This window comes from Scomber scombrus, chromosome 21 (assembly GCF_963691925.1).
Source record: "Scomber scombrus chromosome 21, fScoSco1.1, whole genome shotgun sequence".
Taxonomy (NCBI): Eukaryota; Metazoa; Chordata; class Actinopteri; order Scombriformes; family Scombridae; genus Scomber; species Scomber scombrus.
The window spans coordinates 10,128,747-10,155,974 of NC_084990.1; the positions used below are offsets into that span (position 1 = coordinate 10,128,747).

General features: G+C 39.2%; 1 protein-coding gene across 1 annotated transcript; it reads right to left on the minus strand.

Annotated features, from left to right (window-relative positions):
* Positions 1-27,228, minus strand: mpp2b (MAGUK p55 scaffold protein 2b). The gene is made up of 12 exons (XM_062442662.1): positions 27,138-27,228; positions 17,148-17,248; positions 10,525-10,677; positions 10,068-10,223; positions 9,054-9,281; positions 3,842-3,973; positions 3,600-3,702; positions 2,435-2,503; positions 2,165-2,326; positions 1,533-1,735; positions 966-1,094; positions 1-177 (listed from the first exon to the last, which is right to left on the minus strand). Exons 1-12 carry the CDS (start codon positions 27,226-27,228, stop codon positions 1-3), a joined length of 1,704 nt encoding a protein of 567 aa, XP_062298646.1.

The following is a 27,228-nucleotide window of genomic DNA, read 5'->3' on the forward strand; positions in this document are numbered from 1 at the left end:
TCAGAAGACCCAGCTGACAGGCACCCACTGCTGTTCTGTTAACAATTTCTCCAGTGCCAACCGTAGACTTCGGAAAGCCGCCTCCAGGCCGTCGTTCACGATGCAGAGGTCAAAGTAATGTCCATATGCTCTTTTGATACGTTCACTCTCATCCACCGTCCTCTTGAGTTCAGAGTCCTGCAGGGAGCAGGGAGAGACAACATGAAGCATAGTGTTAGTTCATTTATCAAAGTCATTCATAGTTAGTTCACTTATCACTATTACTCTGCTAATACACTTATGCCAATGCTGTTTTCTGTTGTTGCTCCCTTCACCACCACTTATGTGGCATTTCTGATATTACTGTTGTCTGGTATTTCACTAAGATTGTAGTTCATGTATGTTTATAAGGGCGGTTAGTGCTTTCAGCAGACTGTACTTTGGTGCCCAGACTCTCAAAGACATGTGCCTTTTCCCCCATGTGACAATTTGCCATTAATGATTAATTCCATGATAAAAATGTCTCTGACTGAACGGTGAGACAATTAAGTGAAAATAAATGCAAGCAATTACTTCAATTTAAGAATGGAGCAAACAGTGAAATTGGCATGCAACTGAAATCAAATCAGTTTGCATAATTTAAATGGTAGGAATCCAAATTTCTAGTTAGCATTCCTCCATGCTGAGTAAATAATTTAAGATAGATACTTTATTATGCCACGCAGCAGAGTGAACAGCATGGTAGCTGAGTTCCAGTGCAAAAGAAAAAAGAACACAAAACACAAGCAAAGAGGCACCATAAACCATTACAACACACAAAAAGGAAACATGTGAATGAATTGTCATGTACATTAACACATAACACATGAACTGTTCTGATAACTAATATAATGAGCTTCCTTGTGATGTATTTCAGTGTACAATTTTTCATGGTAGAATCTTTAGTTTGATTCTAAAAGTAGGACAACTGACGAAGATGCACTCACCGTTAACTGTTTTGTGACCACTCCTGACTCAATTGCTGACCTGTTCATGGCTTTGAGAACCTCAAAATCCGGGGCTTCAATGAACACAACATAGGGCAGGAACTCTGACGTCCGCAGCACTTTGAGAGCCTTTGGAGAAAAACAGACACATAAGAAACTGCATTACTATCACTGCATCACTGCACAGCAAGCAATGGGTAAAGCTGAAAATCTCACATGAAATTACAAAGCTGAGAATGTGATTAAAAATGCAACTCCAGCATCTTCAGCTAACATATTTGTCAACCTAATGTGTGTAAATAAGATTAGCGGAGTCTTTCCAGCAAATAATGCTGATCATTAAGAGATCCATTTTGATAAATATTGATGATGTATTCAGTGTGAAAATACTTCAGTAGCAACAAGCTGTGCATAATTGGCTGGAATCTTGAATTTTATAAATAGGTCATCAACATTAGAAAACATGGCAAATAACGGATGGAAGACTAGATGGTGAGGAACAAAACAGGGAATGAAGGCAAAGAGGAAGTGAGGGAAAGTAAGAGTAGATATGAGAGCTTCTTCTACCTGGGGATTGACATCCAGGATGCAGATCTTTCCTGTCTCTATCACCTCATGTATGGAGTTGATCTTTGTGCCATACAGGTTCCCGTCATACTCGCCATGCTCCAAGAAACGGCCATTTTTGATGTCGCACTCCATTTCGCTGCGGGTCATGAAGGAATACATCTGGCCATCCCGCTCATCCAACTTGGGTTTTCTGGAGGTGACTGGGGAAAAAATAAATCCAAAAGCAGAGATTGATCACCGACAGTTATTTCAAATTAATCCCACAGAATGGCACTCAGTGACAGTTTTTATCCCGTAAAAATGTTGTACAGACAAACAAATTTAATTTGAGTACTTTGATATGGTTTAGTTTATCTGCACAGTGCAAAAACAGATGTCAACAGATAGAAATATGGTTAGATGCAAGGAGAAAACCACAAAACGAAGGGAGAGAAATTACAACTTCAAAGAGCATAGAAAACAAGATTACTAAGAAAAACTACTTAATGAGAAAAAGTACATAAAATGATTAAGTTTGCAATAAACTCTGCAGGTACTGTAACAATAAAACAAAAACAATGAAAGGCACTGAATGCCAAATGGATTATGAATCAGTGTACGTGGTTTAGTTGATGAATGGCTGCACTCACAGGGCATAGTGGTACCATACCGCTGGGGATCCGACACCAGCAGCTTGTTCTTCAGACTGCGACGGCCAACCCCCTGTGCACCAATCAGAACCAGCGTCTTCCTCTTGAAGGGCGGGACCTTGGCAACCTCTTCGTAGATCCGCAGCTCATGACGATCAAATTCTAGTCAGAAAGTAAACAGAATTTTAAAAATAATATAACATGACAAACTACAGAGTCTAATTCAATTGCTGTTCAGATGTTACAGTTTTTCGTGGTAAGTTGAAGTACCTGCATTCTTGGTGGTCAAATACATCATCTTTTTTTTCTTCTTGCCACCCATCCCAGCACACAGAGGACCTGAGAGAGGGGGCGACAGACAAAACAAAATAAACCTCCAACCTCTGTATTTGTCTCTGTCAACCAATTCAAAAGGTCCCTGCTAAAATGATTTACTATCAATGTCTCTGAAAGCCCTGCTGGGTCATAAATCCAAACTGATATTACAGGGGGGCTTCACCACTAGGTGGCACTGTGCACCAACACTGATCAGTCTTTGCAACTAGTCTGCTGCCAGTGAACACCTGTGACTCTGCTCACCGCCTGTTCAATATGGCTGATTATTTGGCCATTTGGGGGAGAATGTTTTATGCACAGAGGCGTGCACAGAAACAAAAATGAGCTCAGATGTTATTTTTGCTGATAGAATTCAACTCATCAAGCTGTGGCAAGTGATCACTGTGACTGTGCTCCGTAAAGCCAGACTGACAATCATTAAACATTTTGTCTCAACTGGATAGATCAATCATTGGATGTTCAGACTTCATCATCCAGAAATATTCTCTTCAAATGTTTTATTAAAACCATGCTTTCAGTTGGTATAATATGTGTGAAGCCTGCTAGCAGACAGATGTGTCCTTTCCAGGCTCCAAGGGCAGTACAGTTGGGCTGTCATCCTCCTCTCCACCAGAAGCGAAGGGCAAGCGGCCGGCAGTGACTCACCACCTGTTTTGTTGCTGCTGAGGACTCTGTGCAGAGCAGATAAATCTATACGAATAGAGCCTCTTTTCACTCTGCACCTCATAAGAGAAGAGATGATTATTGATCAGGTTTGTATTTACGGGGTCTTATCTCGACTCCTCAATCACCATCCCATCTCGGGAGGCTGTTTGTGAATGTCAGAGCCTGCAGCTTAACATCCAGCAGATTGAATCAGGCTGTCTGAGTCACGCTGATGTTCCTTTTCCAGTTCTCCAGAGCTCACTGACAGAGTAACAGACTCCAGAGGTGAGAGGACGATGAACGGCCCATGCAAATGAAATGCGTGTATGATACGGAAAGGAACAGATGTTGTCTTTGTTGCCGGCTGCTTGTGCAGCGAGTAGTCTGTGTCGAATCTGCATAATGAGAAGTGCTTCTTTGCTTGGCTGCGTGCCACTGAGAAGGTGTACTGTACCTGTGGTAGCGAGCTCCAGATCTCTCTTCACAAACGCTTTCCTCTTCTCCTCAAGGAGCTGGCTTGGAATTAAACCTGCACTGCCTCCCTCTATGTGGCAGGCCTATGAGGGAAACACACATGTCAACACAAAAAAATGAGTGAACACGCTATAAGCTCTTCAGGCTTATCTCAACAAATGAATGCACAGAAAATGCTGAATATACTGTATGCGGTCGAGAAATGCTGGAGGCTATACTTACCTGCCACCAGTTGAGGTCCTCTTGATTGAAAATCTGTAGGATGTCTCCACTGTTAAAGCTAAGCCCTGCCTCCTTACAGGGAATAAGGTTATCATGGGATGGGTCGTAGTCAAAGTGACACTTAACAAAGGCCTGGAATGAGAAATGTAAAAAAAGATAGAACATATGAATAAAAATGCTTGAAAGCCTATCAAAACAGTGGGGGTAGTCTGAATTGTTTTTTTTTACTGAATGAACATACTAGAATGTAATCCAAAACTGCCTCTGGTGTCATGTATGAACAGTACATGATCTGTGGTTGGTAGATTGGGTGATTAAGTGCCCGTCACTATGAAACAGCCTTGCACACTTAAAGCCTACTCCATCTCACTGCTCACTTTCCTGACATCTCAAGGCTACTCAGCTTATAAACCAAACCCTGTATCACAACCACCACTGACAGGACACAGAGTCTGAGAGACACAGAAACAAATAGAGAGAACCAAAATCTGTAGCCATGGCAACCACCCCCCCCCCCCCCCCCCCGCACTTGACGCCTTTTTCTCGTGCTGAACTGATGCATGAACATAAAAAAAGCCTGCCAGCTCTTACTGTACTGTTTATGTGTGTCTGCCTCATTCCTCTGAAAGGACACGATGGAAACACACACACACACACACACACACACAATCAAAGTCTCAAATGGCCAAAGGAAACTGTCAGTTGAGTTTAATCACCATGAGACGGCTAAGCTCAAGGTATGAAACACAGACAGTTGGATTATGTTCAGGGAGAACTTTTGGGAACCACCCTAATCACTGCAACTCCTTGCACTGCTTTTTACTGTATGAGCACAGCAAAATCATTCTTATATCTCTGATACACAGCCTCTATTTTCACAAAAAAAAGGAACACTAAACACTGGTACACTCTGATCAGGTAAAGGTAGAGTCAGTTATTCTGGAGACCGTTGAACACACTTTTGGTCAAATTCTGCAATTATCTCCTTACAGTCTGCTAGCTGTCCTTCCTGTGTGTGTGCTGAAAAAATTGAGTGTTCCCTGACTCTGATAGTGGGAAACAAACACCACCACACCACTCCAATCCAATCAGCAGGGGACATTTGTGCTCATGCACAGCACACAGGGAGAAGTTATCAGGGCAGCTGTCTGCATGAGGACATGACAGTCTCCTGTCTCCAGCACCTGTTGAATGGTGTAGGTGGGCTGATGAAGAGAAGCAGTGGTCAATTTGCATAGAAAACACAGCTATGCTTCCATTTTATTAATTGTTTCAATCCACGATGAATCTTGTCTCATAGAGACTCCCTGCATTTTTTTTTACGCTCTGAGTCTGTATCTGTAATATTTAGTTAAGTATAATGTGAGCAGGCAGCTGTTTATGTCAGACAAATATTCCACTGTATGTGTTTTAAAGTCAATAACTGTATCAATAAATCAATTAATACAAACAATATCAATCTCTTCCTGTGGAGCCGGCATGCTAGCTATTTTGGTTCAGTAAATTTCTGCAGTCAGTCAGCCTGGTGAAGGCAGTTTATCAAGCTGCTGTGCTCTCAGCTCCACAGCAGACGGCTGTTTCTATGGACAGGGACACTAAACGCAGGTCGAGTGATAGTGAGGAGGTCGCAGACAGGTGGAGATGGACTGGTGCCCACAGAAAATATTTTTCTGCTCATGATATAGTGTGAGAGGAACAAAAATGACTCTATAGCTGACGCATCTCTTGCTGTGGAGCGTATGAAGGAGGATAAAGGAAGGGTCATTTGTTTGGTTAATGTTCAAATATTAACAATCTTTCTTCAGAAGGACTAACTCTAGCTTTAAGATGATCTTCTTACAGTCTGCACCTTTTGAATTGTATGAAAGAGTCATGACTCAGAAACAGTTTGTTTCAGTGAATAACTCTAAGAAACGATTGGGAATTGGATTTCTAACATAAAAGTAGCTGTCTGCCAGATTGTCTGCTGCCCTTGGTTTGAACAGTGGAGTCTACAGCCATTAGTGGCTCTGTGAAGCTGTATGGCAGTGCGTTGAGCTAAATGCCAATATAAGCAGGCTAATGCTCACAATGACAAAATGCTGATGATAATATATAATGTTTACCATATGCACCATCTTAGTCTATTGTATTAGCATGCTAACATTAGTTAATTAGCACTAAACGCAAAGTAATTAGATTGGCAGGTCTGGAAAGTCAAAAGATTATGACAATTTATCCTGAAGGGGACATGAAGACCCGTACCAAACGACTTGGCAATCTGTACAATTGTTGTCAAAATATGTCACAAAAATAAAAAATGTCAACCTCATGGTGGTATCAGAGGATCATCAAAGTCAGTGGGTTTCATTATGTGGTGACTTTGAATGTCTGTACAACATTTCATAACAATCCATCCAGTGGTTGTTGAGATATTTCAGTGGTGGATCAACCAATAAATAGACAGACCGACATTGCCATCCCTGTAGTCATGCTGCTACCATGGCTAAAAAGCAGAAAAAAGTGATTCTTAACAACTATGTTATTGCTGTTGTCCAGTTTTGGTAGTTTTCATGTTCTCATTTCATTTCAAGGATTACACGGTTCCCCTCTTGGTTTAATTCAAGGCCAAAATAATAACTTGGAATTGAATTCTCATCCAGTGGAAAACTGACTTTTTATTCCAGCATTAAGCTTCAAATACATTTCTCAAGTATATGCTAATAGTCCTAGCACATAAACCCTCTCAATATCCTTTTCTTGTAGATTATGTTCTAGTATATTTTGGTCTAGTGTAAGGAATTAATTTACTATGGCCTCTTCAAGCGCTAATGTTTCTCTGCTCTATGGCTGAGAGCAATCAGTCATAGAACATTGTGCCCAACATATCTCCAGCTGTATATACTGCATCCTCTGATGTGTTCTATCCTCCCATCCTATTGGCAATACATCTCCAAGCAAGATAACCCTTCTATTTCTCCACCATGTAAACTGGGTCACATTTTCAGTGTTTGTAGCCTCCGCTGGCTCTTAGAAAGCTAATGTTTGTGAGCTAGCATAAACCAGTGAGACACACACATACTTTTCCCTCTGTTTTTCATTTTTTTTAAATCAAGATACTGACTAATTTCAAACAAATATTTAATATGCCACACAATTAAGTATTCCTTCTGAATGTCATGACCATAGGAGGAAAGGATAAATATTAAATATCAGATGACGACTCCAGTGTCATGAGCTTTGTGTGGGATTACTCTATCTCTCAGTCTTGTTCGTAGAGACTGCAGTTTCTGACCCATCATGTGTAGTCAGAAAATTACTATTCATATGGATAACTTACAAGAATGTAATGCAGGTATTATAGCCATATTCATATAAAAAATCCCTCTGAAGTATTGGATTGATACAGGAGTTACTGAACCAAGTTATATCATGGTCTTGATTATTGTAATGCATTATCCCAGGCCTTCCTCACTGCAGCAGAAAAAAAATCCACCTAGTCCAAAATGCAGGTGCCAGAACTCTTACTGGAATTACATTTATATCTGAGCACATTACACCAATTCTGTCCTCACTCCACTGGTTTCCCATTTCACTCAGGTCAGACTACAGGCTGGTCCTTATCACCAACAAAACTCTTTATGGATAGCACCATCCTGACTCCTCAGTATCTACATTCCCCTACATACAATCAGGATACAGGCTACCAAACTACCATTGGAGGCAGAGGATTTTCACACTGAGCTCCACTACTGTGGAATGATTTAGCACACTTGATCAGAGACTAAATCAAGACTAAAAACCTCTTTTCTATTCCTAGTTTCACTCACATACAGTTAAATCATTAAACCCTGTTTGCAAAGCCTGTACTTTCCTTAGTAGAGGTTTCTGTTCTGTCTTGAATATTTATTTCATTTATAATATGTATAGAAAAACACAATGTTATAATCTATTGATCTGTAATGTGTACTACTTTCTTATAAAGTGTACTGATTTTACACTTTGAATAAACTGTGTGGGTAAATTGAAGTACAAGTACAAGATTAAAAGGTGATTTGTGGGGCATTGGCAGTAGCGCAGAAATTTTTTCAGCGAGTTCTACCTAAGCCTGAAAGTGAAGCTCTCAATTTACTAGTTAATCTAAATTCCAACCCTCATGCTTGGTCATGAGCTCTTGGTAGTGACTGAAAGCGTGAGATTTAAAGTACAAGCAACCAAAATGAGTTTTCTTCATATGGTATCTTGGAGCAGGGTTAGAAGCTCTAGAACTAATATCCTGAAGTTTTGACTGGTTGGTAGTTTATTTTTGCTTGGTAGTAGTTTTGACTGATAGCCAGTAGTGGAAGAAGTACTCAGATCCTTTACTGAAGGTAAAGTATCAATAGCGCAATGTAAAATACTCCATTACAAGTAAAAGTCCTGTATATAAAAATCCTACTTCAGTAAATGTACACAAGTATTAGCAGTAAAATGTAGTATTGCAGTAAAAGTAGTGGTTTGTTCCCTCTGACTGATTATATGACATCATTAGATTACTAATACTAAAGCATAAGTTTTTAAGCAGCATGCTACTGTTGTAGCTGCTGGAGGTGGAGTTAGTTCCAACTACTTTATACACAGATAGCCGGTTTAGTTGAGTGGTTTCCAGCCTAGGGGCTGGGCCCCTTCAAAGGGTCACCAGATAAATCTGAGGGGTCATGAGATGATTATTGGGAGAGGAAAGAGGGAAAAAAACAGAGTTCTGATACAAACATTTTTTCAGTTTTTGGACTTTTTCTCTAATCTTTGATTTTTGTTGAAATATTGGATCATTTAAACATTTATTGAAATGATACCATGTGAGAAGTTTAGAGGGAAAAATTACTATTTGGTGGAACTGTTAACAACTCAACATCTGAAAAGTGACCCCGACTACACACTGCTTTTTGTAAGACGCCAAAAGCCGTAAAGGTTGGAAACCATTGGTCTCATCTTTAATATTGTGTTGCATTTTAAAAGTTTGTGTCAAATCTTCATCTGAAAAGTAACTAAAGCTGTCAAATAAATGTAGTGGAGTAGAAAGAACAATATTTCCCTTTGAAATGTAGTAAAGTGGAAGTATAAAGTAGCATAAAATAGAAATACTTAAGTAAAGTACCTGAAAATTGTACTTAAGTAGAGTACTTGAGTAAATTTACTTAGGTACTTTCCAACGCTGCTTATATTTTAGTGAGTATAACTGTCTCTGACTGACCTGTCTTGGTGTGTGTGGCTCCTGGTAGCTAGGCAGGATCTTCAGCACCACACTGCCGCTCGCCTCCTTCAGCATCTCCTGAAGGACTTTGGGGTCGTTGCCCACCTCCTTGGCATTCACCTCCTTGATGATGTCACCCACATGGAGCAGACCTTGCTGGTCAATCATGCCACCATGGAGGATCCTGGCAATCACCAGCTCGCCACTCTCCACTCGAAAGGTCACTCCCTATACACAGCAGTAAGCATTTGTTATGACTCAACTACACTCAATCAACACAAAATTGATTTTACACAAACTCAAAATCTGAGTACAAAAATAGTCTAGCACTGCCCTCCATTGCACAGTAGTTCAGTAATTTTGTGTTGTTTAAGATCTCATCTTAAGACCTAACGACTTCTTCTCTTAGGCTAAATTTATATATGATGTGACACAAATAACTTCCTAAATTGTGACAGCTGACATGTCCTTTCAGCAACTTGTGTGTGAATTACGTTATGGTTTTGACACTCAGATGGCAGAGAGATTATCTTGATAGAAAGTGAAGGTCCGCACACCGCAGTCTGAAGAGAAGCATGTAACTTGAAACGTCACAGGTGGATGTCTCATTAAATTCCCTCTACGGGAGCGACAGTGTGCAGACCTTCTCCTTTCTTTTTTACATTGTGTCTTTGGTCCAGCATCTGTTTGAAGTTTTTTGGATGAGCACAATGCACATCTACTACATTGATATAAAGTGAGACATTAAAGCAGCTGGGAAAGTTATCACTGAGTTTTTGGTATTGATCGACAACCTTGTCAGCCGCCTGCAGATAAATCACCATTTTGTGCTATGAGGCGGTATTTCTCTCTAAAACAATGCTACAAAAAACCTCATTATGCTTAGTGCATGTGCTGCTCCCAAAACACAAATCATATCATTTATTGAGGAATTTTATCCATTAACAGTTTATGATGGGGCTCTCTCGTGCCACAGTGATTACAATGCGTAGTTCATAAAGTGAGCAGACGTACCAGGTGCTCACCAGACACCTTACGGATGCCCACCATCCTGACTGCATCAGGGGGCACAGGCTGATTGTTGAGGGCTGCATCCATGAAGGAACAGGGGCTAGGGGGAGGAGTCTCATAGTTTTTGGACGCCACAGAATCATGAGTCTCCAGGAGGGACTACAGGTGGAACAAATGGTGACAGAAAGATTGAAGATGATGGTGAAAATTATTATATAAAACCATCATATAGTGCACAAATCTGGTGTTCCTGCTCTGGTCTGTGCAGAGTTAACTTTCAGACAGGCTACACACAGTGAAACAAATAAACTACTGCAGCACCAAATCAATTAAATCCATGCTGGCACAACATGCATCATTAAGCATGAACATCACTTTGAAAAGTAATCAAAGGTTTAGCCTGAGTGCATGTTCATCACAGCTACAGTTTGCTGTGAGGTGTGAGGAGCATTCTCCAAACCTGGAAGTGGGGCTCCTTCAGGATGCGGACTAGCTCTTCAGCTGCATGGCTCCTGATTGCGAGCGGGCTGAGCTCATTCAGGATGTCCTGGACCAGCTCCACATTGTTGTCTCTCACAGCCTCCAGTTTGGGTTCCTCAAAATGCTCATGAGCCTGGGTTTTGATGAATATAAAACAGATATTAACCTCTGTAGCGTATCCTAAGGGCCACAATACCCTGATTCTTGGATAACACTCTCTCCTTTGAAAGATATAAACTTCACTGTCTCTGAAAAGACAACTTTTATAACTTTCAGTTCCACTAATGCACCCTCTGAGTAAGCAGTTAATGCACCTCGCTGTGTTATAATGAAATGTTTTCCGTTGGTTTTGCTTCAGTGACACAGAAAAGGGCACGATAACAAACAACAAAAGACAGCAACCTGAAACCAACCCCTGCTGAGAACAACACACAGTCTACACTCATAAATCTTGACTGAGAGACACAAAACCAAGAAATTGAAGAATAAAACTTGAGTCAAGTCGAATCTTGTGGCCCTGTGGGTTTTTTCAGTGTGTGCTGCGAAACATCAATATTTCAGGGAACATTAATTTTTCACTTTCTCTTCTTCTTGCAGCCAAGGACGCAGGAGACTGTGGTTATTGGACATGGCTTCCATACCTCTGGTCCAGGGTCAATGACACAAAATGAGTAAGTTACCTTTTTACATTTGGTACATTAGTGAATCCTTTTGTATCCTAGACTTGGATTGTTCTTTATGATACTTCTATATTATGAGAGAACAAGGGTTAATACCATAGACTGTATATAAGAAGGTTAATACATAATATTATTTTGCAAATGCAACATGACAGAAATTAAGTGATAAACAAGTTTAAAAATACTGTATAAATCCTTCAAACCCTACAGAACTTAATTACAATTCAACAGTTTTCCAAGCCATGAAAATGAACTGATTTCCAGTATAACTATTTGCAAGTGTACACCAAGTGGTGTTGTATTTGAAGATTCACATTGTTAGGCAATCCCACAGAGGATTTCTCTAGTGGGACTGACTACTACTCCTGCAGCCATGATGTTTGTTTGCTGAGGAAGAGAGGAAGAATCCCCGCTGAGAGACAGGATATGGTGCACGTACACCAACAAATAAATAGATAGACACACAGATATTCACACATTCCTGCATGTACACAGTCTCACACACAAAGCATCATGTGCACTTTAGTACATACTTACTGTGCACACTAGGACACAAGCGTGGCACACACACACACACTCTCACACACACACACACACACACACAAACACACACACACACATACACGCACTGACTAAGTTGTTTGCACATGGATTACAACATGCACATAGGGAGCTCTTCAGCCCCACTCAGTAACAGGGCAGCAGGACCTCGCTCATTTGGTGTTTTTGGCAGAATAATTCCTAACCTGATGGAGCAAGCTGTCAGTTTCTGGCCCTAAGACAACAAGCCAGCATGGACAGTGCTATTTGGCCGTCAACATGACCTACAGAATCGCTGAGGAATGTATTTCCTTTGACAACACTTTATATGTATTGGTTGTATTTGAAGGGACAGATTTCTGCATTTTACAGTATATCTGCAGTCAGTTGGTCATACAACCTATCAATGATACCAATTACATTAAACTGCTACTCTGCCCAGTACTGTAATTACAAGACACTACTAATCCTGTCCACCTGGACATTTTAATTATAAAGGTTAATGAGCACTGCTGTAAAAAGGCAAAAAGCTTTGTTATAAATTTTATTTTGCATTTAATTGAGATGCTTCTTATAGATTTATTTTCTCGATTAAAACAATTGAACTATACTTCATTTATTTACAAACCAATATAGCTCAGGGGGACAGTGGAGGTGGGACCCCTCATTTAAATGATAAAGGTAAAGGTTCCACAGTTTCAGACATTAGGTGTGATGAAAATGTTTCACTTTGTAGCATTTCTGCTTGGTTTTGTTAAAGTGCAACACAATCTGTGTCTATGCAACAGCTGCTACATAAATCATGAGACATTAACTTCTTTAAAATCATACTTCATGGCGAGCTCTGAGTGCGACATTAGAAAATATGTACAACAGAACATGAGCACAAGTTTTTCTGTTGGCGTACTTTCAGTTAAATGTCAATAACTGTCTGGGAATGGGATAGTAATTGTCAGGATTTGACCACTTGGCACATAATAACTGAACTGTTCCGCACAAGCCGTTTTATGTAGAGTCGGAATTCATTACTTTGGAGGCCGCATGGAAGTATTTTACAAAGACCTTTTGAGTCTCATTTACAGTTTGAATAGGGGAAATGCGATGGCTCGGAAGTTATGATAAAAAGCACAGGGGACATAACTAAATGTCTAAAAGCAAGTGTCAGCTCATTTAGCTGCCCTTAATGCCTCAATAGTCCTGATTGCTTAGTCAGATATAAAGCCAAGCATTGACTCAGTGCCACAGTCATAAATGATAATAATCGAGCACTGCGGAAGCTCTTCTGCATGATGATAGCTACTGTTGTCAATATGTGCTCATTGTGGGCTTAATCATCGTTCAGATTCATTATAGAATTGCAGGTTGCACTGATTTTCATTACATCATTCTGTAGTGAGTGTGGTGTAATCAGCGCAATTCACTGAAGTCACCATAGTATACGGTCACACACATGGACACTTCTTCTGCCCCTCTATCCCTCCATTAACATGTTATTTCCTTTCGCAGCACACTGAGTGATAGCTTGTTAAGTGATATGGATCCACCATGGGGTCAGAAACTATAATCTTGGGAATCTTTTTCACATCCTTCAGCGAGCCATCTTTATTCACAGCTTGCATCAGCAGATTAATCTTTTATGAGAATACTCGTCAATACCAGTAACACCAAAGTCTCTCAGACATGCAGTACAAACACACACTAGTGTCATGTTGTTACACCTGGGCATTCACACATACATATGCAGTTTTTCTGCAGAGGTGACTCAATTGGCCTTTAGTGAGAAAGAAACCAAAACAAAGCAGAGAGACACAGAGAAAATAGGTATTAAAAGCAACAGAGGAGACTGTGTTCACTGCAAAATGGGTGGTTTTGAATGCAGAACTCCCTACTGCTCCCTCAAGATTGTCCATCTCCAAATTTCCTGGGCAGAACTGCCTCTGAATGACTGAACTTTCTTTTACCTCAGGCTCTGTTTGAGTTTGCAAAGTAGCCCACAGATCTGAACAAAGGCCCCTCATGGCCACAAACAGCTTCCACCTCAGTGCAACTCAGATAAAACTGACAATGCAACTGACTGTGCACTGTTAGGAAGATAAATGTGGTCATCCATACTAATATCTGTCAACTGCACAAAGAAAAGGCAAATACTTAATTTGTGTATATGATGTGAACTGCATTTGTAGTTTTCGCATCTGCATCTTTGCTCACTGCATACTTGTGCAATGCACAGCAGTGTACTTTTTACTTCTCTTCCTGGTGCTTTTGATTTCTAAAAGTCATGTTACTCTTGGCAAAAAGTGGAAGGGGAAGCCTTCGACAGCAGAGAGAGAACATGATACTAAAGAGGGAGGAAACTGATAAGACTGCCTGCCACTGCAGCTTCTTTCACTCCTCTCCCTTCACGTCAAAAATCTGAAATCGAAAACTACAACATCACTCTTCTCCTTGTACATTTGAAGAACTAGTTTGGATTTTTTTTTAAAAAGAGGAATGGATGAAGACTACTGGAGAATTGAGATATTTTGTGTGTTTTGGCAATCAGATGGAGTCAGATCAAGTGCAGTTTAAGTCGGTCTAAGAAACAAAAACCCACCATGTTGCTGAATTTGAACTCTGATGGTTTGCTATCAATTACTAATCTACAAACTCTGGTTCTTATTGCTCAGATTTGAGCCACTCACCTCTAATCTGAGGTTAGAGTGCAGCTAATACAAACCCAGTCTACATTCAAACTGTTAAAGATATTTAAATAATCTCAGGTTAAAGTGTGCTTTCGAGCTGCAGTGTGGCATTGTGGTGAGACCTGAAACAAGCAGCGGATTGTTGATAATCCACAAATGTAACTGGCTTAAATCAGCTCTGTTAGAGAATGATTTATGAATATGAAAGTGTTGGTTACACATGTTTTGTTCTGTTTCACACAGTGCCAACTTTTTGTTTTTTCAAAGAATCTTTCAGAAACCAAATTCTAAAAATGAGACAGAGGCTGAATACTGTTTGGAAGGTCTGAACACTAGGAATATTTTCTTTAATGTAGGTTAAATGTTTGCCGGAGTGATTATTATTTTAAGGGGAAAAGTTTTTATAGGCTTGTGAAGACAACAGAAGACTACTGCCAGCCATGTGTGAGTTTTCTTAGATAGAGGCATGATGCCCCTGGAGTAAGTTTATTTCTATCCAGAACCAGCATTAAATCCAATATCTGGGCAAACTGCCCAAGTGAAATCTGTACAAATATAACATGGATTTGAAAAGTATTCCTAGGTAGTACACTTAAGCAGTGCATATTTGAGTAGTATTGTATTGGCCTAGTGTGTTGGAACATCATTAGGAAACCCCGGTTCTGTAAAATAGTCTCATATTCCTCAGCAATTACACAGAATCATGTACAAATACAAACCCTTTTTAAATGATTTTGTTATGTTTACTGCCATAAATGACAGTTTATAAAGCTCACAATGTAAAGCTTTTGGAGATTATCACCACCTAAATGCAGATTAAAATCTGTGGTGACTTTTAAAATTGAATTTATATGGTGTTTAAAGTGATACTCCCCCTGAAAACTTAAGAGATAAAAAAAACAGGCCTCCCGTAGCTTTGAAAAACAGATGTAAGAAGTTTTTAGTTGGTTAGCTGTGGCTTAAATTTATGTCAGTTACAATACATTCCACCTATGAATACATTTTTGAAAAAAACATCAAGACGCCATAAAATCGTCTCTGAGTCGTTGTGAGCTTAACATTATCATAAACCAAACAATGATTCAACATATTCTTGGAATACCTATCTACTGTAAGTGGAAAACCTAGTGAGATGGTGATAGACAGCCATAGACAGATGGTTCATCCAATCACCTGCCAAGTATTTTTTGGAAGTGTCTGCCCTCTTCCAAACAGTTTTCAAGGACGACTTCTCAGACGGTTCTGTGTAACAAAACATCTGACGCATCAGGTTGCGTCAAGGCTGCTATTCAAGTCTGAATTCCTCATTGATCACAGGTTGCCACTCTATCTGCTCTTGTCAGCTTGTCAAAATTGTCAGAGATAACTGTGCTGCTCTCTGACTGGCTTACAATTTTTGTTCTGATTGTATGGAAGAATCTCTTTAATAAGCAAGCTCCTTTAAGGCACTTCTGATTGGTGATAGAAATGTTTCATTTTCTCGTTAAAAAGACTGACAGGTGAGAAACAGCGAAAAATGTCAGAAGGAAAGATGTCAGAGGATGTTTTGTCTTGCTCCTCTATAAATTGTTGGAAATAGTTCTTTGTAGCATTTGTGTTAAAATAAAAACCTAAATATTTTCATTGACTCTGCCTTTATACAAGAGCACATTCAATACACCATTTCATTCAACAGGCAGATTTTGAGTCCAAACTGTGCCATCTGGCTACTGGCAAAAGCAGCAGTTACATGAGCCAGAGGTGTCTATTACCTTGGTTTAAGTTTATACAACATCACCTACAACAACAGCAGCTCTTTCTAATGTGCCTGTTATTACAAATATACCCATCCTCTATACTGGGAGAAAGGAAGAAGCAAGCAATATTTGATGCCTGCTATCAGTGCCCATTTTACCTCCATTGCTCCATTTGAAGTTGAACTTCAAACTCAAATCCCTTATGATGTTAACTGTGATCCCAACACCATGTTTGAGGGGGAAAAAATCAAACAGTGAGAAAACTGATTTAATTGCTTAAATTCAATATTGCCAGGTAGAAAATAATGCTAGTGATAGAACTGAGCAGCAAAGACAGAGGTGCTATTTACCTCTTTATATATGAATTTCCATCTGAATGTTGCTGTATGAGACTGAATACAAAATGCCAAACGCCCCTTTCAGTAGCATTTTTAACTCATGAGAAAATAATGAAGCAAGACCATTAGGATGGAAATGTGATTGCACTTGAGGAATATATGTTTTCTTTTTAGCATAATTTTTGTACGCTGAAATTTAGAATTTAAATGTAATATTGGGTTTGACTTTAGTTTCCATTTTTTAATAAAGCTTCTCATACTGCATACAAATGTCTTTGAAAACATCATTTTTATGTTATGCAGCAATGCGTTAACACACATGCAAATGGTAATATTAAAATAAAAGGTAATGTGAATATATAAGGGTACATTTTAATGAAATCCAACACTACAGTGCCATTTAACAAATTTATGTGCATAAATTTGCTCTTAATTTAGATTCAGATACATTAACGGGCAATCCAACTTGATATAATTACCCTGTGTTGTATTGAGTTACATTAAAGTCCTTAGATAGTCCATCCCTGGACACATACCAATTAAAAACTATGAATGTCCTGCATGTCATTTCCACATATACATATTTCATCATACACATACTGTTATAATACAACACATTTGTTCTCACCACTGGGCTTTCCATGATGCCTTTGAGGAAGATGAGGTCCAGGTCATTAGCTGTTGTGGAGCTTGTGCTGTCACTCAGCGTGTCCAAGGCCTGATGCATGGCTACACACACACACACACACACACACACACACACACACACACACACACACACACACACACACACAAAGAAGAGAGAGAAAAGATAGTTAATTTCCACTCCCCTCTCTATTCCAGTTACCCATGGGAAATAGCCTGAAAAGATCACCTTATAGTTTATACTACATGGCTGAGCAATGGGAGGAAAAGTGTGTGTGTGTCGGGGGGAGAAGGGATGAGAGCAGCCTCACATCCTTTCCCAAGCAATTTCACCTCTGTCTTTCACTCTCCTCTTGCGTCTGTCAGAAGCAACGTTATCTTGCTCCCACAACTCCCAACTTCCTCTGTCTCCCTCCCAAGAACATGTTTATAAACATGCACACATGCACACAAACATTCCAGTTTACAGGCACAAGTTGCTAAGAGAATAAAACATTTTACCAGTTTGCCTCCATCATTGTTAGTGCATGCACATACTACATTGTTTCAGAAGCTGGTTTTGACTTAATGTGAATAGCAGAAATACAAACACATACACAAACAACCTTATCTGAAAGCTTTAATATCAAACTGCTGATACACACATCACTCAATATGACACACATTCTATCAGCAGATGCAAGATGATGTCAACGATGCGATGAAGGTCAAAGAAGGTTCACTTTGACTTCACAGCATGTTTTCTGACTTGTAATATCACACATTAAGGTACCAAACACTGACGTACCAGCAGGCATTTATCATAGCAGGCATGACTGTCAGAAGACTGGGCATTTGTATTCACAGGGAACATTTGTTTGCTGCAATTTTCTAAACAGACGCTGCCGTTCTTGTTTTCTAGGCTAAAAATACATCTGTGGCTTATAATTTTCACAAAGGAGGAAGACTGGTGGTCCACCACAGCTCCTCCATGACACACTTCATGGGCCTCATGCCCTAACAAGGTTCATAATTGAGCAGTAAGCAGTGAATGGTACAATTAGAGGACTGATAATTAGTTATGTGTGTGAAGATTGTGTCCTAATTGTATTCTGTACTCTAATTGTAACCATATTTTCAAACATGTAGCACCTTTATGACTGAAAATAATAGGATGACGTATACTTTCTATTCTGGTTACCCAGAATGCATACTAATTCTAATAATACTAATTCTACACATTGTTTGGGCTATAGAATGTTAGAATATAGCCCACGCAAGTCCCAATGAAATATTTAGGATAGATTTTCTGTCCAATAAACTGTCCAAAACATAAAAGATATACATGTTTCAATGATATAAGACAGAGGAAAGCGACACAAAAAATACTGTAAATTAAATGATTTTGCAGTTGTCAAAATAATTTCATTCCTAGCTGCAACTCACAGCTGGAAAAAACACAAAAATGGTGTTAACACAGAAATAATCCCCTGAAAAAAATACAACATTACTAGCATTTTAGTACAGTTTGATTGTTTCCCATCAGCAAAAAAAAATCTTGTATTATTTCATGGAATTGTGACAGTGGCAAAATACCAGCTGGCAAAAAAGCATGCTGAGACTGATGGCCAGGTGCAGGTACATTCATATAGATAACCCTGCTTTTTAAACTTAGCAGCAGCACAAAAACCAACAGAAACCGATAGACCACCAACAAACAGTAAATAACGTTTTGACGCATCAACAACCTGGTACCATAAATAAAACTCTATAACACATAAAAGTCTCTCTGACACATAAAACCACCAAATAGGACCATGATGCTATTCAGATGCACAGCTTGCAGGTGCTCAACCAATAATAAACATTTCTGGACTCAAAAACTGTCAAGTCGAAACAAATGTCTGATTTCCCTGAAACCTGTTATATGCTATATATTTCAACATTATGTATGGTGACTGTCATCGGCTGTTATGTTCAGTAGCTGTTAACACAACAGAAGGTGTGTGTCTGTGGAGCTGGCTTTGGTTTCAATTGCTCAGCAGAGCACAATGGAAGTTTTTTTTTCATTAAGGTGATGAGTCGTGATGAGGTAATAGATATTTTGAGAACTGTTTTTGGTCTGTACTTTGTTGTTATTTTGGAAGTATTTTCTATGCATTTACTTTTTATCCATGTGCATATGTAAGTGAAGACAAACAACAAGCATCCTTTGTATTACATGTTGGTCAGATTGTCAAACACAGAATAAGGAAACTATTATCATCTTGGCTTTCATTCAGGTAATCAAAAGATGGAGAGCCATGGAGATAACAAGGGGAGAAGATGACAGCCCTGATGATTACACAGTCCATCCGCCCTCTCTCTAAATAATTTGATAAGTAAATTAAATAAATAATAACATGAGTCTTCTGCACTCAAGTCTTGTTTTTCTTCTATTTTCCCTCTAACATGAGCTCAGCTCCAGCGGGAGAGTTGCCAGATTTGCGCCTGGCAGAGAATATCAGACCAGCAGGCTCAGCTTACAGGTCCTGCATAATTCTCTTTAATCACCGCAACTGTACGCCGGTGTTGTTGCCACATAGGCATTTTTCATGTTGTCAGCTCGTCTCTGCCTGGACGTGTGTAGAGTTAGGTTTTTTTGTCTCTTTTTGTCACTTTCCACTACTTTGTGTTCTTTTTTTGGATTTGTGTTTGACTTTCTGAGACATGCGCATGTTGTCCTTAGACATTTACATACATCATTAAATACATATAAGATTATTTAACTTGCTTCTTTCACTCAAGCACCAAACAGACTTAACCATCCTTTTAAAACTGACAGCTGACTCCTCACAGTGCGTCAAGGACGTTGAACCAAAACATCAGGAGAAATGGTCCTGACTTGCGTTCAGACATTGTAATACTGTTATTGCGTGGAAGTCACAGAAGAATCATGAGGTGTGAAAAGGACTGGAGAATAATACCCATTTTTCTGAGGCCGGGTATGCTTGGGGTCGTTCTATTATTCATAGAGATGATTAAAAATCCAACTTGCCCTCCTTCTTGGATCTTGCTGCCTTTCTTCTCTGTACATTTATAGGGTTGCTTCCTTCATTTTCTCTGACATGCATCAAAGCAAAAACAGCAGAGGATTGGCCTTTCTGGTCAAAAGTTGACACAGAGAGAAGTCTGAATGTCAGACTCTGGTATCATTTTTTTTTTTTTTTTTTCTGAATTCAGCTTACTTTTGATAATAACTTTCTCTTTAGAATTCAGTTGGATTGTTTCATCTTGCATAGAGCTTCTGTCAAAGCCATCCTCCCTTGCATAAATCACAATATACTTCTATTGAAACTGCACAGCAAGGACCAAACTGCATTCTTTTTTATCACTAACAGTATTTATCTTTCTTAGGCTCATGTCTCATATCAGCTCCAAAGTTGCATGCAGACATTTGCGTAATGACATACTCAAGTTTTTATCCTGAGCCTTTACGTGTGAAAGTGAAAGTCATTTTTCGCTCCAGTGAATCTAAATTCCCTATAAGACACACTGTTACCTGATATCAGTAGAGAACTTCATTTAGTAGGTTAGGGCTTAAGAGCAAAATGAGGAACTCAGGTGTGCAAAAGGACCAAACTAACTACATGTACGTCATGTGCTCTACAGCACCTACTCTTCCAGGAAAATGTTAAAGATTAAAACTCTTTCTATGCTTTTAGAGGGTACAGTATTTCACTACTGACTTTCAACTAGATTTAAGGGGGAAATAAATGATCAGAATCAAAACCCCAGAGATGTTGCAACACAGCAAGGTAATGATTCATTTAGCTTTATTGCAGCTTTAGAGGAACTCTTCAAGTGAGAAGCTGCTTAGTAACCATCATGTCATCCAGCTAAAATTCACAATAATAACGCGCTGTGGTGGCCTGCTGCATCCCTTCTCAACAAAAAGCTGCCCTGACACGGTGACAGCAGAGGACATGTAATCACAAAGAAGCCAAATTAAAGGTGCTTTTGTCTCTTAAAGTCTCATCTGAGTGAGAGCTCACCTCCAAGGAGAGTTACAATTAAACTCAATGTCATGGAGGCAGCCAAACAATCTGGGCTGTTATTGTTTGTGGTTAGAGCACAGCAGGGGAACATGAACCTCTTACCCAGCACTTAGTGAAGGTTGTTCTGTTGCCATGGAGTGGCGGTTAGGGAAACAGAGGGAGGAGGATGGTGAGGGCGGGTGGAACATGGAGGAAGAGATGTTGAAGATACCATTGTGTTGGTGTTTCTCTTGGGGTCTTAGCCACAGAGCAGTAGAGTGTGCAGATGACTTATTTCTACTCCCTGTTTCTGACTATCAAAATACAATGTAGTATGATGATGATGATGTCTTAAAATGCAAATATGGAAGAATCATGTTATGTGAAGGAGGCACAAATACAGATACTGAGTAGACCTTGCACCTGCAGTATGGGTATTGTGGCCAGCTGATTAAGATAAAATTTTCACTTCTATGAGTTAACTTCTACATTTAATTAAACTGTCTAATTATCTTATGTCTTGATGATGACAGAATACCACTTGATGCTTATTAAAAAGCATTAAGACATTGTAATGATCTGAAGCATGAAGTGCTTAATGTCAATGCTTTATATACATTACAAATCATTAAAGCTTTGTAATGCAAGCATCATAATAAGCATTTTGCATCCTGTGTTTGGCATGCCTCATGGGGGTCTGACTGACCAATAAATAGACAACAAATTGTATGCAGGGATTTCTTGATTTCTTGATTTCTTGATTGGTGCTATTTTTACAACTAGGACCTTTACTCTTGTGTATGTAACTCTGAAAGCATAAATCTTGAGCTTTTAGCTTAAAAACTAAAACTTTAGTTACCAAAATCTAAGTGTACATTAAATGACAGATTCTGAAAGTCTGTAGGACTAGATGCACAGGACAAGAGTGGCATGTCTGTAATGTTGCACAGTGGTTGTACACATGAAGTTTTCATAGAGCAATGCAGCAACATCATATCAACTTGCATGTCAGAAAAACAAATGAATTAATAGAATTAATAAGAATTATACATTTTCTTTAAAAAATGATGACCGTGGCTATTTAAAAAGCTCCAGATATGAGTTATCTTGTCTCTACTACAAAACATGTTTCAGTCTGGAAATTAACAAATTATTCACTATGCAGCCAAAATTATACATTAAAAGGACACTGAAAGTCAGTCATAACTTATTAGGGTCCTTCCAACAGATAAGGTCAAAGTAATGCTTTTAATGTGCATAGCGACTCCTCAGTCATAACCCCTGCATTGCGAAAACACAGGGAGATTTCTCTGTCTGTGTTTTCTCCTCAAAAGCTCATTCATATTCTCATTGTTTCCTGGAAACACTGTTGCAAGTTAATGCAGCCTCATTTCTCTGTCACTCTATTAAAATGACATGTTGATGATGACACTGAAACTATTTCCAATTGCAAAATTCACCTCTATATGATAACATACTCATGGGCCTTGGCAGGTATGTCCAAATACTTTAAGGTTGCTTCTAGATTTGATTTTGTTCTCTTCTCTGAGGCAAAATATAATTACTATCAATCCCGAAGGTAGTGCAAAAATGAATGTCTAAGACAGTGAAAGAGAGTTAAATTAGATTGGAGTATATTCTGGTGTGTACCAGAACTGATTAACCATTTATGATTCAGGTATGAAAATAATTTGCCCTCTTACTAAACACTTCTTTCCATCTTGAAGCCTGTGTACAGTCCAATCAGTCTGACGCACTTTCTTCTCCAGTTTAAACAACACTGCTCATACAGAGTCCAACTATTACAGCTAGAATGTGAAAACATGTGATCAACTCAAGGTTATTTAAGTGAACATCCCCCTCATGGAGCGTCACTGAAAAGTTTTGTGAAGCATGTGTGGGCACATCAATTGTTAAATGTACTTGTGTGGTCAGTATGTGTGTGCAACTTGTACTGTACCGCCTTCAAATAAATAGTTCTCCTCATCTAGTTAGCATAATCATAAACAACAAAAACTGTATAAGAATTGTTGAGCTAACTGAATCATGTACAACTGCAGCTGCAGACAAATGTGTGTATTTAATGTCTGGTTTCTACAGTAGGACTTGAGGGTTTTAGTGTCAGTTTTGGGAAAAGTATATCAATATGATGTATGGGGAACTCAAAAAGACAGAGTATACTTTTGAAAGTTATATCTGAAATGATTCAGTCAATGTGCTGGATTTATGACTTCCTAACCTGTGCCACTGGTACACTATGTTTAAGTATTTAACATATCTCAATATTGTCTAATTAAAATTTGAAGTTCATTAGCAGTGTGAGTCTCTCTTGGTCTGCTATGACCAGTAGTTTATGGTTGCTATAATGGTAGTTTAATAAGTAAATATAAATATAATTGTGTAACTCATTACTTAATCCATTTACTGACTTTATTTTCTGCTTGTGCTATGTTTACACTATATTTTAGGACCCCACGGGTATTTTCACTTGTGGCTTGATAAGCCTCTGCTCAGGTTGGTGCTGGGTGGCGCTATGCATGCTGGGAATTACATAAGGTCAACAAACTGTTTGTAATAATAAGAATGATAAAGGTGTCATTTTTCTAGAATTAGAGTGCGATGTCTGTCACATACTGGAGACCTGCCAGACTGCTACAGACTGCAAGGTGAGTGTAATGTGACCAATAGACAGCTGAAACCATTAGTAGACTTGTACTGTAGAAGAAGGTAAAGTGAATAAGTGCACACTGTCCTTGAAAAATTCCATACAGGTAAAAGAAAAATGTAGTAAAAGTTGTTAATCAACCTGCCGTCTTATCTCATTCTTTCACCTCTATTTAGCTTTTCTAAATTGTTAAATTGTTCAAATGTTAAAATGACGATTATGAGAGAAATAAAGTGAGAACTTTTCATGTAAGCAGCAAACTGAGAAGAATCACGGAATCCTGCCATCCTTCACTTGTATTTACTTCATTGGTTTTTAGTTAGTCTTTGGTAGATCTTTATCGGGGAGGTAAAATACTCAATTTTTGGTCTTCTTATTACAATGTCATGGTCTGTTAGCACTTTCTTGAAAGTTTTCACTGCTCCAAGATATTGAAATAAAGCCATGTAATAGTCATGAAGAAGTTTTGCAAAAAATAGTAGAAGAAAAGTCTTTTAGAATGAAAAGGCTGCATAGCCCGCTAGAAGAATTACTCTAAAAAATGTAATACTTTCTCCCTAACTTTGCAAAATTGCAACAGTACTAACAACTGCGACATGGTGCATGACTGTCCCATGAGAGACCGAATTTCTAGTGGAAACACTGTAACCCTGACTTCCTCTCTCTTAGATGGCCAATCAGGAGGACTTTAAAGCTGCCATTTAAGCTACCTCATCACCATAGTGATACTTGTTCCAAGCTGGTATGATATGGATGCCGACTGGATCGCCTTATTAACTGACTGAAGGGCACCATTAGAGATAACACTTGTGATATTTGTTGACATTTTGCCAATGGACAGCAGCTCCCATTACAACATCCCATGGCCACAGAGGCTCTGGGCAGGATATCATTTCATGTCAAGTTTTAGTTAACTACACGACGAGTTTATTGATTGAAGGTGTTGTTAGGAGGCAGAAATTTCAGCTGTGACTGTACATCTATTTCTATCCAGCCATTAATAAAAGAGCAAACAGATATCGTTAAGTTATGATATGGAAGTAATAATCACCAATGTCACCACATCACCAAATACTCTCAGCCAGAACAGAATTAAATTAAATTGTCAGTTGGGTTTGATGGGAAGAGTAGTGTGTGCGTGTGTCACATCCAAAGGATGTGACATTTTTTTGTGACATTTTGTCTCTCCCACTAAAGTCAACAAACGACCACCATAACGACACAACACAACAGAAACCGAGCAATCCAAGTAGAAACTCCCTGCAGATATCAGCTCTCCAGCTAGCTGCCTCGGTTAACCACAACATATTTCACAACGAAATCAGCCTGCAATGACTAGCCGCCCACTCCGAGCACACACAGCTAAAACAACATTTTTTTCCTCAACAAAAGAGCAGAAAGCATACTCATTGAAATTGTATTGAAATTGCAATATGGAAGACTGCCATTTTCAAATCTCAGGAGGTGTAAATACTTTTTTTAATTAAATATGTTCATGCTGCAGAGATGTCCTGACCTACACATCATATTGTACGGACTTAAGAAGACATCTTTGTTTGGTACAGGTCTCACAAAATTTCCACCCTACTGATTTCAATGTTTTTAAATGAAAATGAGAATAATGATGTAAAAAAGATAATTCCCTCTAATATTGCAAATGATAGATATTTCTTCAGTTCAGCCTCAGTAATAAGCACACATTACACAACAAAATCACAGCATGTTGCTTCCTGGCCACAGCTCCCTGAGCCTCCTGGTGATTAGTAAATAGATCTTTTAATGGTGTACGTGAGGAAAAAGATATCACCTGCAATAGTCTAGCGTTGCTGAGCAAGCATGCAAGCAAGCGCAAGCAACAGGATATTGACTGCAGCTCACTTAATGCCCACTGGTGTCACCAATGAGAGGGGATTTCTGATCCTTACATATAAAGCCTTTAAGGTTAGGGTAAGGGTAAAGCAAGTAATGTTTAGGGTTAAGTCTATGGTAAGTCTCCAAGAAAAGAATGTAAGTCATTGTAAAGTCCTCTGAAGTGATGGAAACATGATTGTCTGTGAGTGTGTGGACTAGGGGAGTGAAAATGAGAAAGCCAAAGAGTTATTTGAAGGTTGCAAGTCTGACACTTTCAAGCGTGCTGTCTGTGATCAGAACACTGTTGCATATGAATGACCCCCTACTTACTCACCATGAATGTACAATGCATCTCTCTCTGTCTCTCACAGACAAACACACACACACACACACACACACACACACACACACACACACACTCTCTCTCTCTCTCTCTCTCTCTCTCTCTCTCTCTCTCTCTCTCTCTCTCTCTCTCTCTCTGAAGTGATAGACAGGATGCGAATGCTTTGATAGAAAATGTGATTCATTATGGCTGTCACTGCTGTCTTGTCAAGCTACGTTACAGAGCACAGGATATCTTGCAACACGGTATAATGTGTGACACGCAATAGACTTGCAATGATGTAATGACACTTCTAACCTTGACTGATTTAACATGACATCAATCAAATAGTTGCTTTAATTCTTAGCCCCTCACCTTCCATCCAAAAGTATTTTTATATGTGCCTCTAACTCGACAGGCAGCCCATGCATGGGTCAATCATTAAAAATGATGTGAGTAAATAACAGTACATAAATAGATACAGGCACACACTCAGAACATATTACTGTATAGTATTCAACATCATGCATTATTAATGAACTCCATTAATTATGAATAGGATGCATGGTGCTTCCCGCTTCATGCTGTGTGAGCAAACATTATCTGTGCATTATCATTCAATACAACAAATACATACCTGGTTTTACATAAGCTCCCCTTCTTATAATGACTTAACAACTTTTTGCTTTCTTTAGTTATCCCAAAGTGCATTTCTCTGTCTCTCACACTCTATTGCTCTCAGTTTGACAATCAGGCTTGTTGTTGTATATTAAATAAAATATGACATGTTTTCAGTCTGAGTATGATGTCTTTTAGTGAATATTTAGATGCACCTTGCTGTCTTTTTATGTCTCCTTTGCTGTCTTTATAGTCTGCCGCCGTGGATTCCTGTACATCACATGCTGCCCTGGGTCCTAATCTGTCTCTGCTCATCCTCATCACACTCTGGAGGTTTGAACCAGCACATAAGGAGCAGGTGCAATGCGAATCTCAAACACCAACTAGCCTTCAACCGCCAGCGTACACATAAGCATGAACAAGCAAGTGCTTAGTTGCATTTTACCTGCAGATTTGTTATCTGATTTATAAACCATGCTGCATCCCCTCACACACCCAGCAGGTAGGGACCTGTGTTCTTACCTTCTCCTCCCAGCTTGATTTCCAGGCCCTCCAGGGAGTTGGCTGAGTCCCCGTCCTCCAGGGAGAGCCTTCCAAACAGACTGCCAGCCAT

Bases quoted from the DNA above. Each gene is read 5' to 3' on its own strand.
- mpp2b (XM_062442662.1), bottom strand. From the start codon at position 27,228: ATGGCTGGCAGTCTGTTTGGAAGGCTCTCCCTGGAGGACGGGGACTCA. The intron at 10,224-10,524 runs GTTTGGAGAATG...TTCCACCTGTAG, and splicing joins TGAAGGAGCCCCACTTCCAG to TCCCTCCTGGAGACTCATGA. The intron at 2,504-3,599 runs GTACAGTACACC...CCCCTCTCTCAG, and splicing joins TCTGGAGCTCGCTACCACAG to GTCCTCTGTGTGCTGGGATG.